Here is a 14,266-nt window from a genome sequence, read left to right as displayed (position 1 = left end):
GGATCAGGAGCCGGGTGGCAGCCGCGTTGCTTGTGGGGTGCCGGGAGCCCTGCACGGAGGCCACCAGAGGTGGGAACCAGCGCACTGCCATCAGTGGGGTTCCCCGTGAGGTCTGGGGGGCAGAGAGATCAGCCAGAGACCAAGTGTGAAGGCACAGGAGGCACCGTGCCCCCCACCCCGCCCCAGGGAGCGCCGAGCTCGCCACTCGCACCTGCAGGTGCAGCCACGGGGGCGTCACTGGGGTAGCAACCCTGGCTGTGCCTCCCGCCTTGTGGAGCCCTAGGGTCACCGTTGATTGGCACAGCAGCCTCCCGAGGGCTTGGGAAACACGGCGCGTTGCGCGAGTGACAGCCGGGGCGAGCCTGCGAGCCGTGCAGCTGACGCCCTCACAGGGGAAATCCTGCCCTGAGCCCCCATAAGGCTCCGGGGTGTTCCAAGGGGCACCACAAAAGCCTTGAGGAAGCGGGCAGAGGGGAACGAGGCGCTGTCCACGCTCTGGCCGTGAAGTCGGGTCGGGGAGGGGCAGGCAGACAGGAGTGACCACCAGGAATTGCTGTGCTGCCAGCGAGCTGAGCAGAGCCCCAGGCAGGGTCCCCCACCTGGTGTCGCTGGCCCTGGGCCACACCTGCCAGAAGCCCCCACGGCCCTCGCTGAAGTCTCTCCGCTCAGAGCTGCTGCTCGCTGTGGTTAATTCCCAGTGACAGTTGCGAGGGAGGAGGCCGAGTATTAATTGTGCACCTGCAGGCGGCCTCCATGTGCAGATGGGGCCATCGAACAAGAGGACGGTGTCCACGCGGCCCCGCCGGGGAGGAGGCCACGGAGTCGGGTTTGGGCAGAGGCCGTCGCTCCACAGGAGGGCGAGGACCAGTTTGGACTGGACTGGACTGACTGAATTTTCATTTGATGTTAACAATCTGGCTCCATTACCAATGAAATTAAACTCAATTGACATCGAAACCAGGATCGGTTAGATGGCTGGATGGCTCTGGTCACACGGCTTTGACCTTGGGGGGCCGAGGCCACGAGCCCTGGGCCAGCAGTGCTTGGTGTCATCTCCCCACTCTCTCCCCAGGTTGTGCTGCAGGGCCCAAGGGATTGCCTGGCCTGCCGGGACCCCCAGGCCCCACAGGTAGGTGCTGCGGGCGGCCTCCCTCCTCACGCTGTGCCCCTGCCACCCTGCCACCTCCAGACGTGGCCGGGTTCCGTCATCCTGAAACACTGCCACTCACTGCAGCCACTTCGGCAGGAAGCTCATGGCGTGTGGTGAGGGGCACGTGGTGGGAGTCACACTGGGAGAGACAGGTCCCTGCCCTAGAGCAGCCAGCCCGGGCCGGGGCCTGCGGCCAGTGAGCAGGCCGGGGCCTGCAGGCAGTGAGCCTGGGCCGGGGCCTGTGAGCAGTGAGTGAGCCTGGGCCCTATAGGCAGTGAGCCTGGGCCGTGGCCCGCGGCCAGTGAGCAGACCGGGGCCTGCAGGCAGTGAGCGAGCCTAGGCCGGGACGTGTGGGCAGTGAGTAAGCCTGGGCCCTATGGGCAGTGAGCAGTCTGGGGCCTGCAGGCAGTGAGCCTGGGCCGGGGCCTGCGGGCAGTGAGTGAGCCTGGGCCCTATGGGCAGTGAGCCTGGGCCCTGCAGGCAGTGAGCAGTCCGGGGCCTGCGGGCAGTGAGCCTGGGCCGGAGCCTGCAAGCAATGAGCGAGCCTGGGCTGGGGCCTACAGGCAGTGAGCGAGCCTAGGCCGGGACGTGTGGGCAGTGAGTAAGCCTGGCCCTATGGGCAGTGAGCAGTCCGGGGCCTGCGAGCAGTGAGCCTGGGCCCTGCAGGCAGTGAGCAGTCCGAGGCCTGCGAGCAGTGAGCCTGGGCCCTGCAGGCAGTGAGCAGTCCAGGGCCTGCGAGCAGTGAGCCTGGGCCCTGCAGGCAGTGAGCAGTCCTGGGCCGGGGCCTGCGGGCAGTGAGCAGGCCTGGGCCGGGACTGCCAGCCCCCAGCCTCCTCACTCCCCAAGTCCAGCCAAGCATAATACACCCTCCTCTGTGCCCTGGCACCTGACTTGTGGTCTCTGTGGGTGTCCAGGTGCCAAAGGCCTCCGAGGGATACCCGGATTCTCAGGAGCTGACGGACCCCCAGGGCTCAAGGGTCTGCCCGGAGACCCAGGCCGTGAAGGGTTCCCAGGACCCCCAGGTGAGTGAGTATGGGACCCCCTTCAGCCCCACGGCCGGAAAGGGCCAGGGCCGCCCTGTTAACCCAGCATGGAGAAGCTGCTATGAGGGGGACTTGGGGGCCACTTTTGGGGGGAGGGTGGACGTTTTTGACATCTGCAGAGGGTCCTCCAGGTGCTGCAGGGAGAGACGGGGAGAGGAGAGATGGCTCCTGTGGACGGCAATGCTCTCCTTCACCCTGCCTTCACCCCTGCCCGGCCTGACCGCACAGCAGTGGCCCCGTAGGGAACACCTGCTGTGTGGCCCTGCCCGGAGCATCTCGGGCTCGGACAGTCTCAGCGTCGTCACGGGCACCACATCCCGGCATTGGTCACTTGACAGGAGCATGTGCTCCGAGTGTGCAGGGACCCGGGGTCGTCTCCACACACAGCTGAGTGTGTGAGCCGTATGGGTAGGGAGTCTGTGGTAGTGGGCATGAGCCCTGCGGTGGACAGCGCCATGGCGTGGAACCAGAGGCAAGGCACCGCCCAGGGAGGAGCTGCCCGAGTCCGGTTCCAAAACAGCCTGCACCCCACCAGCGCACGCAGAAGACAGTAAAACACCCAACCCCCACACTGCTCCAGATCTGAGCCCCCTCCGTAGGAAGCTGAGCCCACAGCCCCCAGGGGCTCCCCAGCACCTACAGGGAAGCCACCACTTCCTGATGGGAGGGGACCCCTTCACGCGTCCCTGAAACATCAGGCACGCAGGAGTGGCCGGCATCCCGGGGCTCTGTCTCCCATCCCCTGGATGTCATGTGATCGCTTCTAGAACCTTCTGTGAGCGAGATTCTCACCGTGGCTAGGGTCTGTCCTGCCTTCCAAACGCACACGAGACCGGCAGCTCCTGGGGCTTGTGCTGAGGCCACGCAGGGCCAGGTGCCCTGAACGGGAGCTGACAAGCTGAGGTCCTTGGACCCCAGCCAAAGGCACACGCCCCCCACTCCGAATGAGGGTGCTGGTCTTCACAGCGGGCACGACGCAGGGGTCGCTGTTCCTCCTCGCGGGGTTTCCAAGCTGACCAGGGACCTGGGAGCAGCTGACAGGGAGGCCGGGGTCTGGCTCTGCTGGCCCTGGGCAGAGCTGGCCGGGGCTGTGTCCCCCACTCGCACCTGTGCCCCAGGAAGCCCCACAGAAGTTGTCTGGAGGTTCTCTGAGCGCACGGGAACCCGTGAGTCACACGGCACAGGTCAAGGAGTGGGCAGCTCTCGAGGCCCTGTCCCCCCGAGCCGAATGCTGGAGAGAAGCAGGAGAGGCTGCGAGGGGGCAGGCTCCCCACGTGGGGAGCTGTAGGGACCCTGTCCTGTTCTGGCCGCCCCACCTGCCCTTCTAGGAGGACGGAGGCCGTGACGTAACCTCTTCTCTTTCAGGGTTCGTGGGACCCCGAGGATCCAAAGGCGCCACAGGTCTGCCTGGACCAGACGGACACCCAGGCGCTGTTGGCCTGCCGGGGCCAGCTGGGCCCCCCGGGGACAGGGGGCTTCCTGGAGAAGTCCTGGGGGCCCAGCCCGGACCCAGAGGCGATGCTGGACTGCCCGGGCAGCCCGGGCTGAAAGGCCTCCCCGGAGAGAGGGGTCCCCCTGGCTTCACAGGTGAGTGAGGGGCAGGCGTGGTAAGAGGTGGCCATGTGCTGGGGTTCGGGTCTTACCACTTTCTCTCCTGCTCCGTGCCCGTGTTCCTGCAGAATGCTGCAGTGCAATAATGTTGCTATGACAGTAACATGTGTTGTTATGTCATAGCATGTTGCCATGTTGTAGCATGTTGCTGTACCACAACATGTGAGGGCTATGCAATAATGTATGGTTGGTATGTAGTTACATGTTGCTGCTATTTCAGTAACATGGTGCTATGTAGTAGTGTATTGCTATGACAGTAATGTGTTGCTGTGCAGTAGCATGTTGGCACTATGACGTAACGTTGCTATGCAGTAACATGTTGGTTATATGACAGTAGCATGTTGTTGCTATGTAGTAACATGTTTCTAAGGCAGTAACATAGTATTATGTAGTAGCATATGGCTAGGATGGTAATATTGCTGTGCAGTAACATGTTGGTGCTATGACAGTAACATGTTAAGTAGTAACCTCTTACTATGCAGTAACATGTTGGTGCTATGCTGTAACGTGTTGCTATGTAGTAATGTGTTGTGTAGTAACATGTTGGTGCTGACAGTAACATGTCACTGCTATGTAGTGAGTTGGTGCTGCGCAGTTACATGTTGCTATGGAGTTATGTGTTGCTGCTATGACAGAAGCATGGTGGTATGTAGTAGCATATTGGTATGATAGTTAACATTGTTCCTATGATAGCAATAAGTTGCTTGCAGTAGCATGTTGGTGCTATGATAGTAACATGTTGCTATGTAGTAATGTGTTGCTGTGCTGTAACATGTTGCTATGACAGTGACGTGCTGGTGTGTGTCAGTAATGTGTTCGGCATCTGTCCCCAGCACAGCCCGGTGGCGGGGCCTTTCACGAGCTGGGAGTAACTCGCGCCCTCTCTGCTTGAGGTGCACAGTGCTCACCGTGGCCCCCTGGTCTCGGCAGACCGTGCAGTCGGCATGAAGGGAAGAGGGCCTGCCGTGCCTAGCACATGGATGGCCCCATAGCAAACACTTTGTAAACAGAAGGGGACTGGGATGAGTTCAGTGGAATAAATTATGTCGTCCGTGTCGTGGGATATTTTATTCACATAGCCTTTAAATGTTTGCCAAGAATATTTTTAAATGTGGCAAAATAGTCAGCATACCACGTCGACTGGGAAAAGCTTGTTGAAAATCGCACTTATGGTGCAGCATCAACCCCACGAGTGCCCACTTCCGGGTGCGTGTGTAGAAGGCGGGAGGGGACCACAGCAAGGTGTCGGTCACCTGCTCTAGGGACAGCCTGAGTCCGCGCCTCGGCACGTGTCCAGGTTCCCTGGAGTCCAGAGCCAATCGAGGGAGGTGGTGGCCAGCGCAGCCCCGGCCTGACCTCTGACCTTTCTCATCTCTGTCCCCGCAGGCAGCCAGGGGATGCCCGGGATGCCGGGGCTCAAGGGGCAGCTCGGCCTCCCCGGACCGTCGGGCCAGCAGGGACTGCAGGGGCCTCCGGGGCAGCACGGGTTTCCAGGGGCTCCTGGTCCAGCGGGGCCCTTGGGGCGTCCCGGTGCCCCAGGCCTTGAAGGTAAGACCCCAGTGCACCCCCCACACAAAGGGCTGGGGGCCTCGCAGCACAGTGCTGACAGTGAACCCACAGCCGGGGACCCCCAGGCATCGATCGGCCTAGGGGTGAGGTTCGGCCAGAGAGAATCTAACAAGCCTGAGACGCCGGCTGCTCCCCTGTGCCTGTTGTCGAGCTGGGACCTGGGTGATGAGCCCACCAAGGGGGAGCTAACCCTGCAAACCCACGTGGCTGCTCTGACTGGGGGAGAACCAGCCAGAAAGACAAGGACTTGGGCAGTACAGGGACCCAGGGGCGTGGAGCAGAGAACCCGGGCCCAGGGAAGTGGCCGAGGGAGCGAGGAAGGAAGTTGGGGAGGGTCTCACTCCCCCCGCGCCTGGCGCAGCGGCAGAGCCCAAGCTACCGCTCTCTTGGCTGGGTGAGTTTCCCAGCGCCTGTTTTGCCGGTGAGAGCCACGCCTGCTAAGCACTGGCACCGCCTCTCGCTCTCCCTGCCACGGCGTGGAAGGCCACAGCCACTCACCCACCGCCTCGCCCATGGCAACGTGAGAGTGCCCGTCCTCTGCTGGGCCGTGGGCAGGGGTCATGCTTGGTGATGACCTCAGGGGTCTGCATGGGGCCCTTGCGTGCACCACAGACCCCGAGGAAAGCAGGCATCGCCCCACCGGGGCCTCACCTGTGTGGGGGCCAGAGCTCAGACAGCATTGAATGCCGAGCTAAGGGGCGAGGACCACCTCTGCCCAGGGAGCTGATGGTGGCTTGTAACGAAGGAGGGAGTTGGGAAGTGATAGTAAGAACCCAGTGGGCAGCTTGCCATGGGGTACAGGAGCTCCTGAGGTCAGACGGCCCTGTGGGGGGAGGCGGCTGGGGCCACTCCCTGGGACACAGCGGGAGCGGCCAGCCTCCTGACTCACCCGGCGACCACGTCCTGGCCGGGGCTGGCCGTGCCTCCACACCCCTGCCTCTCCCCCCGTCACTCAGCTCCGTGGCTTCAGGGGCAGGAAGGCCTGGGTGGAGGAAGCCGCGGGGGGCACAGGCTGCACCCACAGGTCCACTGGACCCTGGCCTCGGGACCTCCGTGGGGCCAGCCCGAGGGGCTTCCCGCACTCAGCGCAGTGTGAAAACTCGCTGTTTCCAGGAAGCTTTCTTCCCGGGGAAGTGTTTACAACCCGTGGCTTTCTGTGTGTCCCCCTCCTCGTGACAGGTCTGCCTGGGGACAGAGGAGAACCTGGGGACACAGGCGTTCCCGGCCCTGTGGGCATGAAAGGCCTCTCCGGGGACAGAGGGGATGCTGGTTTTTCGGGCGAGCGAGGCCAGCCGGGAAACCCTGGATTCAAAGGAATGAGCGGAATGCCTGGCACCCCCGGGCCGAAAGGTACGGGCTTGAAGGTGACCCCTGGCACGGCCCTGGCCACTGTGGGCCTCGCAGGCCTGTAGGTCCGAGGCTCAGGGCTCTCTCCCCAGGGGTGGCAACCCTGGGCAAGTGGCTGATGCCACAGAGCCTCGGGGCGGGGTGGGCACGGGGGGACCCGGCTATCCCAAGTGCCAGTGCCTCGGTCAGAGGCTGCTCCCGGCTGAGAGGCAGCATTGCCTTGTGGGGATTTGCGGAGACACCCACAGGGTGGACACAAAGCCATCACCCAGAGGAACCCCGGTCTCTGTGCACACGAGCTGGGTCCAGGTGAGACCATGGCCGTGGCTGTGGTCAGCTCAGGCTCTCCCTGGTCCGCTGCTGGATTTCCACGCGGGGTGCAGTGCCCGTGGACAGGAGCCCGGTGCACCTGTGGTCACTGCCTGCTCCCCTGCTCCCGAGCGTGGTATCCCTGACGTCCAGGCTGCAGGCCCCTATGCAAGTGTGGCTGCTTGGAGACTGCCGTCCCAGAAATTCACCCCATGCTGTGCGTCTGGCGCCTGACGCTGCTGCTCTCTCTTGCTCTGAAGGGGAGAGAGGCTCACCCGGGATGGACGGCTTCCAAGGCATGCTGGGGCTCAAAGGCCGACCCGGGCTCCCTGGAACCAAAGGCGAGGCGGGATTCTTTGGGATTCCTGGGCTGAAGGGCCTGGCAGGGGAGCCAGGTGTCAAAGGTAAGCACCGCCCCCACATGTGAGTGTGCAGTGTTTGTATGCATGTGTGTGCAAGTGTTCATGTGTGTGCATGTGTGTGCAAGTGTTCGTGTGTGTGCATGTGTGTACATGTGTGTGTGTGTTTTCAAACCATCGTCATGTGGATTCCAAGATCACAGGCCCTCAAGCAAAATAATGACATTTCAAAGCCAAATTCCTGTTTGTGACGTCCGTGCCCCTGGCCCCCCGCGCTGTTTCCTGCCCTGGGATCCGGCCCCAAGGCCAGGGTCTGTGTGGTTTTGCCCCCAGGTGCCCACGCCAGCACTGCTGTAAGCGCTGAAGCCGCGGTTAATGAGTGCAGCCCCGCTCGCTCAGCCAGGGATGGTCCAGAGAAGCCCAGCCTGTCCGTCTCCTGCCCCGGGGGGGACGCGCAGCCCCCTGGGCCTGGGCTTTGGCGGTGGCGACAGCCAAGGCTGGGGACCCTTTCTGCCATGTGGTCTTGGGTCAGGGCTATGACGACGTTCTGTTCTTCCAGGCAGCCGAGGAGACCCCGGCCCCCCCGGCCCCCCACCCATCATCCTGCCAGGAATGAAAGACATCAAAGGGGAGAAGGGCGACGAAGGGCCCATGGGGCTGAAAGGACACCTGGGCTTAAAAGGTGAGGCCGCAGCCCCGCACCTGCCCCTGGCGCCGGTGCACAGCACCGTACAGAGGGCACCCAGTGCACTGCAGAATGGCACACGCCTGGGGGGGGGGGCAGGTGTCGCGTCCCCACCAGGCCTCACACCCCGGTCTTCCCACAGGTATCCAAGGAATGCCGGGGATCCCTGGCCTGGCAGGAATCCCGGGGCTGCCTGGGAGGCCCGGCCACATCAAAGGAGTCAAAGGCGACATTGGCGTCCCCGGCGTGCCAGGCTTGCCGGGGTTCCCTGGGGTGGCTGGCCCCCCTGGGATCATAGGATTCCCGGGGTTCACAGGAAGCCGGGTGAGTGGGTGTCCTGTGCTCGGCTCGCTCCACAAGCTCCTCTCTCCTCTCTGTAGTTGGTGAGGGTGCTTAGGTCCCACACCTGCCGAGGCCAGGCCAGGCTGGAGTCTGGTTTGGAATCGGCGTCTGTGGCTGCACTGGGTCTATGGACCCCTGCAGGGAGTGGCTGTGTGGCCAGCGCCTGGGCGCCCGGCCCGGCCACCACTGCCCTCTCCTGGGTTGTCGCGGGATGGAGCGTGGGACCTGCATTTCTTCATGGGGGCCTTGCGAGGGTCAAACTTGGACTTCTCGGAGGACTCTGCACCATCACGGACGCCCCAGTGGGCACGGGGCCTGGCCAGGTCCTCGTGACGCCTGATGGGCGTCCTCTATGGGCCAGCAACACTGGGGAAGCCCGGGCAGGGCTCCCCTCTCCAGCTGCACAGGGAAGGTGGTCATGGAATTCTGTTGTCCTCTTTCGCGGAAAGACCTGGCACCCTCACGGTCCCCAGCACGGGGCTGACTCAGCCCAGGCCTTCACAGTGGGGTCAGCACGGCCTGGGCACAGCAGGTCTGGCCCCCTTGCTGCAAAGCTGCGCCCTCCAGGCCCTGGCTGGTCATCACCCAGCCCCCTGCCTGCTGGCACTCCCAGACGTGTGGCTCAGGGGTCTCGTAGCCAGCCTGTGTGCAGATGGTCGGGTCCCTTAGCAAGCACACCAGTGTCCACGGTGGCCGTCTGCCTGGTAGCCCCGGACCGTGGCACAGCCCGCAGGGAGGGGAACAGATGTGCCCGGTCTCTGCACACCACAGGCTGTGCATGACACAGAGGTGGGGTCCCCAGCGCGCCAGTCCGCCAGCCGTCACAGCAGGCGTGTGAGACGATTCTTCCTACATGGAGGCCAAGAACCAGAGAGGCCGCTCGCTGGGGGAGGGTCAGCGAGGGGCCCCAGCCTGTGGCCGTGCAGCCCTGGGTGTGTTCTCCCTGCCCCTCGCGGTGTCGCCTGGGTCACGTCTGGGCATGTTGCGTCACGATCGGCACGCGCTCCTGCACACAGCTGTGCCTCCACAGAGCTGACTCCAGGGGAGACGGCGGCGCCCGTGCTGCAGCCCGGTGGAACCTGGAGACCAGAACTCCCACCAAGCACCACGGCAGAGGAAGTGGCAGCCGTGGACCTGCTGGTGGCCTTGGGCGGATCACCTAAGCTCTCTTCCCTTACACGTTGGTGGGGAACAGCGGCGCCCCGTGACCTAGCCAGGCAGGGTCAGGACAGGGTTGGCCTCACCGATGTGAGTGCCGCACACCATGTTGTCCGTGCCAGTGCCCTGGCTGAGCCTGCCACACTGTCACACCTCACAGGGGGACGAGTGTCGTCCTCACGCCCACAGGGTAAGGGATCCAGCGAGCCCACCGCCGGGCAGGTGCCCAGGGGCCATGAACCCACTGCGGTGGAGGCACCTGCTCCCTGTGTTTGCAGCAGCCAGGGTGTGCGTCGGCCGACGTCTGCATAAGAAACACGTGTGTCTATGGAGCCATGCAGCTCTGAGAAAGAACCAAGGCCTGTGGTTGGGGCTGCAGGACCCAGGAAGACAAACACCGCGTGTTCCCCCTTTTGCATGGGAGCTGAAATCACACAGAAGCCACCCCTAGATCTGGACACAGAACTTTGATGGCTACGGGCCTGGAGGGGTGGTAGGGATAAGAGGAACCCGGGTGTGGCTCACCGGTTGTGACAGCCACGCCAGTGTGAAATGTCCCCAGGGGAAGAGGGAGCCCACGGTGCCACATCACAGCTTCTGTAAACTTAGTAATGTATGTTACATATCACACATACATGCGCACATACATTACATGTACATGTGCACACATGTACACACACACATGAAGAGATGGCAGCCCGCCTCCCCCACGTTCTCCTGATGCAGCTCGTATGTCCCCCCCTCCAGGGTGACAAGGGCGCCCCCGGGAGAGCAGGCCTGTACGGCGAGATCGGCCCCACAGGAGACTTCGGTGAGTGCGCTGGGACCACGAGAGCGGGGGCCTGGGCTCGGAGGGGACAGCGCTTGCAGGTGCCGTGGTGACTGAAGCCCATCGCCCCTGCGAGCTCGCCGCCTCCCAGCCGGGCGCCCTTAACCGTCACGTGTTCCTGTGGCAGGTGATGTTGGGGACACCATAGACCTCCCAGGAAGCCCAGGCCTGAAGGGGGAGCAGGGCAGAGCCGGAGTCCCAGGTACGTGCGGCGTTCCCCTCGCTCCTCTCCCCTGCAGCCCTGAGCCTGCACCTGCCGGCCAGGTGGTCAGAGCTTGCTAAGTACCGCCTGCCCGGTCGTGGCTGCTGTGGGCGCTTGGGAAGTGAGCCAGCCCATGGAAGCCCTTTCTCTCTGTCTCTCTGCTTCTCAAATAGCTTTTAAAAAAATAAGACAGAAAACAGGGGATTATGTGGTCTTCAAGTTCTGAGGTTTTCCAAAGCTTACATGTTACCAGAAAAACGCCCAAAATGTTTGCCACTGAATGTCCCCACTCCGTGGAGGCGTGTCCCTCAAGTGGCCACCCCTGACTCACCTGCGATGCCTAAGATGCAGATCCCAGGCCCTCCCGGGGCCTGCGATGTCACCCCAGGGAAGCCCACCCAGGGGCAGGTGTGACAGACCCCAGAGGGGGCACACCGTACCCACCCTGAGCAGCGGGTAAAGTTGAGCCTGCAGTCACAATGCCCACATCAGAGCATGGCTCCCACTGCCGGCTCCTGATCCAGCTGCCTGCTTGTGTAGACCCCGGGAGGCAGCGGCGACGGCCCAGTGACTAGATTCCTGCCATTCCTGTGGGAGACCTGGGTTACGTATTCCCGGCCCCTGGCTCTGTGGCCAACCTGGCCCTGGCCACTGTGGGCGTTTGGAGAGTGAACCAGTGCTGGGAGTTCTCTCTCCCTGTCTCTGATTCCCTCTGCCTCTCAAATTAAAAAATAATAATAATAATCACTACAATAAGGACTGTTTTAGTTCTCTGTGTTCTTAGCAAAGTGTCGGGAGATGCAGGAGCTTAAACTGGCATTCAGGAGCAAGGTGGGCCTGGCTCAGGACCCCTGCCCGCGACGGCGCTGGCAGTGGGAGGCCCGAGGTCCTGCGTGAGCATCCGGCAGCGTGGCAGCCCCCGGCCGAGAGAGCGGACGCAGCGAAAGCCTGCCGTAGGCAGGAGGCCACCCCGTGGGGCACGGCCCGAGGGACGGCTGGCGGCCTCCTCGGAGGCCGGGGGTGGGTAGACGCCGTGTGCCTCCCTGGCCTGGAGAGCCTCGGCGTGGGCCTGCAGGCTCCGCTAGCCGGGGCCCCTTGAGCCCCACCAGCACGAAGCTCCGGACTGACACCCGTCTGTGGTTCCAGGTCTAAAGGGGTTCTTTGGAGAGAAAGGAGCGGAGGGGGAAATCGGCTTCCCGGGGATAACAGGCCTGATTGGAGCCCAAGGCCCGCCCGGACTCAAAGGCCAGACAGGTGAGATGGCCCGCGGCTGCCGGCGTCCTGAGCCCAGGGGCACTGGCAGCCCACGTGGCCTGTTCCCTGGCTGCATGGTCGCACGTGGCTCAGGGGACGCTGGCCTTGGACCCTGCCCGTTCCAGCTCTGCCTTCGGTCAGATCACCGGGACGCAGGCACCCCCTGGGCTGTGGGGAACACCTGAGCCCCCTGTGGGAGGAGGGGCCCAGGGCTCAGGCCGGCTTAGGCCGCATCTGTTCAGAGACCCCCTTGTGCGTGGAGCGTGCCGCAGCCTGGGTGAGGACCCTGAGTCGGTGACGGGAAGCGGACCGGGCCCAGGTTACCTTCAGCCCCGAGCTCAGAGATGCCAGGCTCTCGAGGCCTTCTCTGTGGCCCACTGCTGACCCGTGGGGGCCAGCACCAAGATAAAGCTGCAGGCCGATTCCCAGTGGGCAAGGCTGCACTAATCCTCCGGACCCACGTGTGGGGGCTGAAGCCTCGTGCGTGCTGGCTGAACGGACGGCTTGTTCCCCACCCAACAGGGAGCTGCAGCCAACAGGGCCCTGGGAATGAGCCAGAGGCCCCGACACGGGGCTCCTGCTGTGCGCTCAGACTAACAGCCTCCCCTCCCCACAGGCTTCCCCGGTCTGACGGGGCTCCAGGGGCCGCAGGGTGACCCGGGGCGGATCGGAGTGCCCGGCGACAAGGGAGACCGTGGCTGGCCAGGAGCACCAGGCCTACCAGGTAAGGCGACACTTTCCTTGGCCACACGTGGTCACCCAGAGGCAGAGCCGTGGGCTGCGTGGCAAGTGCCCTCCATCAGCCCTGAAGACTTGTGTGAGCACAAGGCAGGTGCACCTGGGGTCCAGTGAAAACCTCCTGAGGGGCCTCAGAGCCCGCCCCTGGGCACACGCGGCTGGCACACGCCCACCAGTGTCCCTGCGAGATCTGGGGAGCCCTGCGGGGGTGTGCCGGGTTCCCAGCCCCCGCATGGCTGCCCTGATCACAGGAGCAAGGATGACAGCCGCAGGCTTTAAAATGTTTGCTAGTCCCGAGGGACTGGGAGGGACGGCAGGGCCTCAGCTCCGAGCAGTTTTCACACCAGATACTCACCGGCCGCAAAGCCTTCGCTGCCCCCACTCCTAAGCAAGTGCCTGTGACAATGGTGCCGGGGGCTGGGGGGTCCCCACCCGGCGCTCAGGCCCATGGGCAGGGCTCCCGTTCACGGGGCCGTCGGAGCACTGCAGGGGCCGGCCTCACAGCAAGCGAAATGCGGCCGAGTTCTCCCGAGGGACCCTGCCAGCCACAGCCCTGGTGCGGTCCCAGTGCACATTCGGACCACAGGACCGCACGTGACTTCCCACAGGCTTCCCCGGGATCCGAGGGATCGGCGGACTGCACGGCTTGCCAGGCACCAAAGGCTTCCAGGGGTCTCCAGGTACTGGCGCCGGGCCAGGGGTTAGGGCGGGGACTCTGGGCTGGGTTTTCGGGGGTGGGGGGGTGGTGTCTACAAAGGACGGTTTGCAGGTATGGGGGGCTGCAGACTCCGTTATGCAGAACGCTCACCGTGCCCCACCGCCCAACCTAGGGCTCGGCTGTCCCACAGTGCCTGCCCGGAAGCCGCCCCCGGGGGCACGGCCCCTGCAAGGCTGTGGTCTCATGTGTCTGTCTTCCCCCTAAACCTCCACGTCCTCATCAGCAGTGTGTGTCAGCTGGACATGGACTGAGAACATCGGAGGGACCTGGGCACTGACAAAGGGGAACCTTGTATCTTTCCCTTTTTTGAAAACCCAACTTTCATTGTTTGCAGTTAGAGTAACTGTCCATGATTAGTGGAGAAAAACGCTTAGAAATACATGTAAAGAGAAAAAAATCACCCATAATCCTATGGCTGCTGTTAGAACATGAATCTGTAAGTATCTATGTCATACATACATTCACACACACATGTTCCGATGCACGGATGTCATAGACGTATTCATGTTTAGATGTATGTCATACATACGCATGTTCCGATGCATGTATGTCGTACATGCATTCACACACATGTTCTGGTATATGTATGTCATCCATACACCCTCATGTTCTGATGCGCATGTCATACACACACATGTTCCAATGCACAGATTTCATACAGACTCATGTTTGCACATTTGTCATATATACTCATGTTCTGATGCATGTCATACACACGTTCTGATGTGTCATACATACATACACTTGTGTTCCAATGCACATGTCATACATATACACACGTTTGGTGCACCTGTCAAGCAGTCACATACTCGTGTTTGACACACATGTGTGGTGCTTACGTTCACACACGTGTTGAGTCACGTGTTGACTCCAGTGGCCCTGGTCAAAGGAAGGGACACCCCCCTTGAGTTACCCTGTTGCTGCTGACGGCTTTCAAGCCCAACAAGTGAGC

The 14,266-nt window shown here is 62.6% G+C and overlaps 1 protein-coding gene across 1 annotated transcript in view; it reads left to right on the top strand.

Annotated features, from left to right (window-relative positions):
• COL4A2 (collagen type IV alpha 2 chain) overlaps positions 1–14,266 on the top strand; it is a 138,042-nt gene that overhangs the window by 117,876 nt on the left and 5,900 nt on the right. The window contains exons 27-39 of the mRNA XM_062193943.1: positions 1,073–1,129; positions 2,065–2,172; positions 3,559–3,780; positions 5,191–5,352; positions 6,553–6,723; positions 7,290–7,433; positions 7,948–8,070; positions 8,216–8,397; positions 10,321–10,384; positions 10,530–10,604; positions 11,751–11,858; positions 12,475–12,582; positions 13,205–13,276. Coding sequence (XP_062049927.1) covers positions 1,073–1,129; positions 2,065–2,172; positions 3,559–3,780; positions 5,191–5,352; positions 6,553–6,723; positions 7,290–7,433; positions 7,948–8,070; positions 8,216–8,397; positions 10,321–10,384; positions 10,530–10,604; positions 11,751–11,858; positions 12,475–12,582; positions 13,205–13,276 — 1,596 coding nt within the window. The remainder of the gene's footprint in view (positions 1–1,072; positions 1,130–2,064; positions 2,173–3,558; positions 3,781–5,190; positions 5,353–6,552; positions 6,724–7,289; positions 7,434–7,947; positions 8,071–8,215; positions 8,398–10,320; positions 10,385–10,529; positions 10,605–11,750; positions 11,859–12,474; positions 12,583–13,204; positions 13,277–14,266) is intronic.

This window comes from Lepus europaeus, chromosome 6 (genome assembly GCF_033115175.1).
Source record: "Lepus europaeus isolate LE1 chromosome 6, mLepTim1.pri, whole genome shotgun sequence".
Classification (NCBI taxonomy): domain Eukaryota; kingdom Metazoa; phylum Chordata; class Mammalia; order Lagomorpha; family Leporidae; genus Lepus; species Lepus europaeus.
The sequence above is the reverse complement of the archived record's forward strand: the minus strand, read 5'-3'. Positions and strand labels throughout refer to the sequence as shown.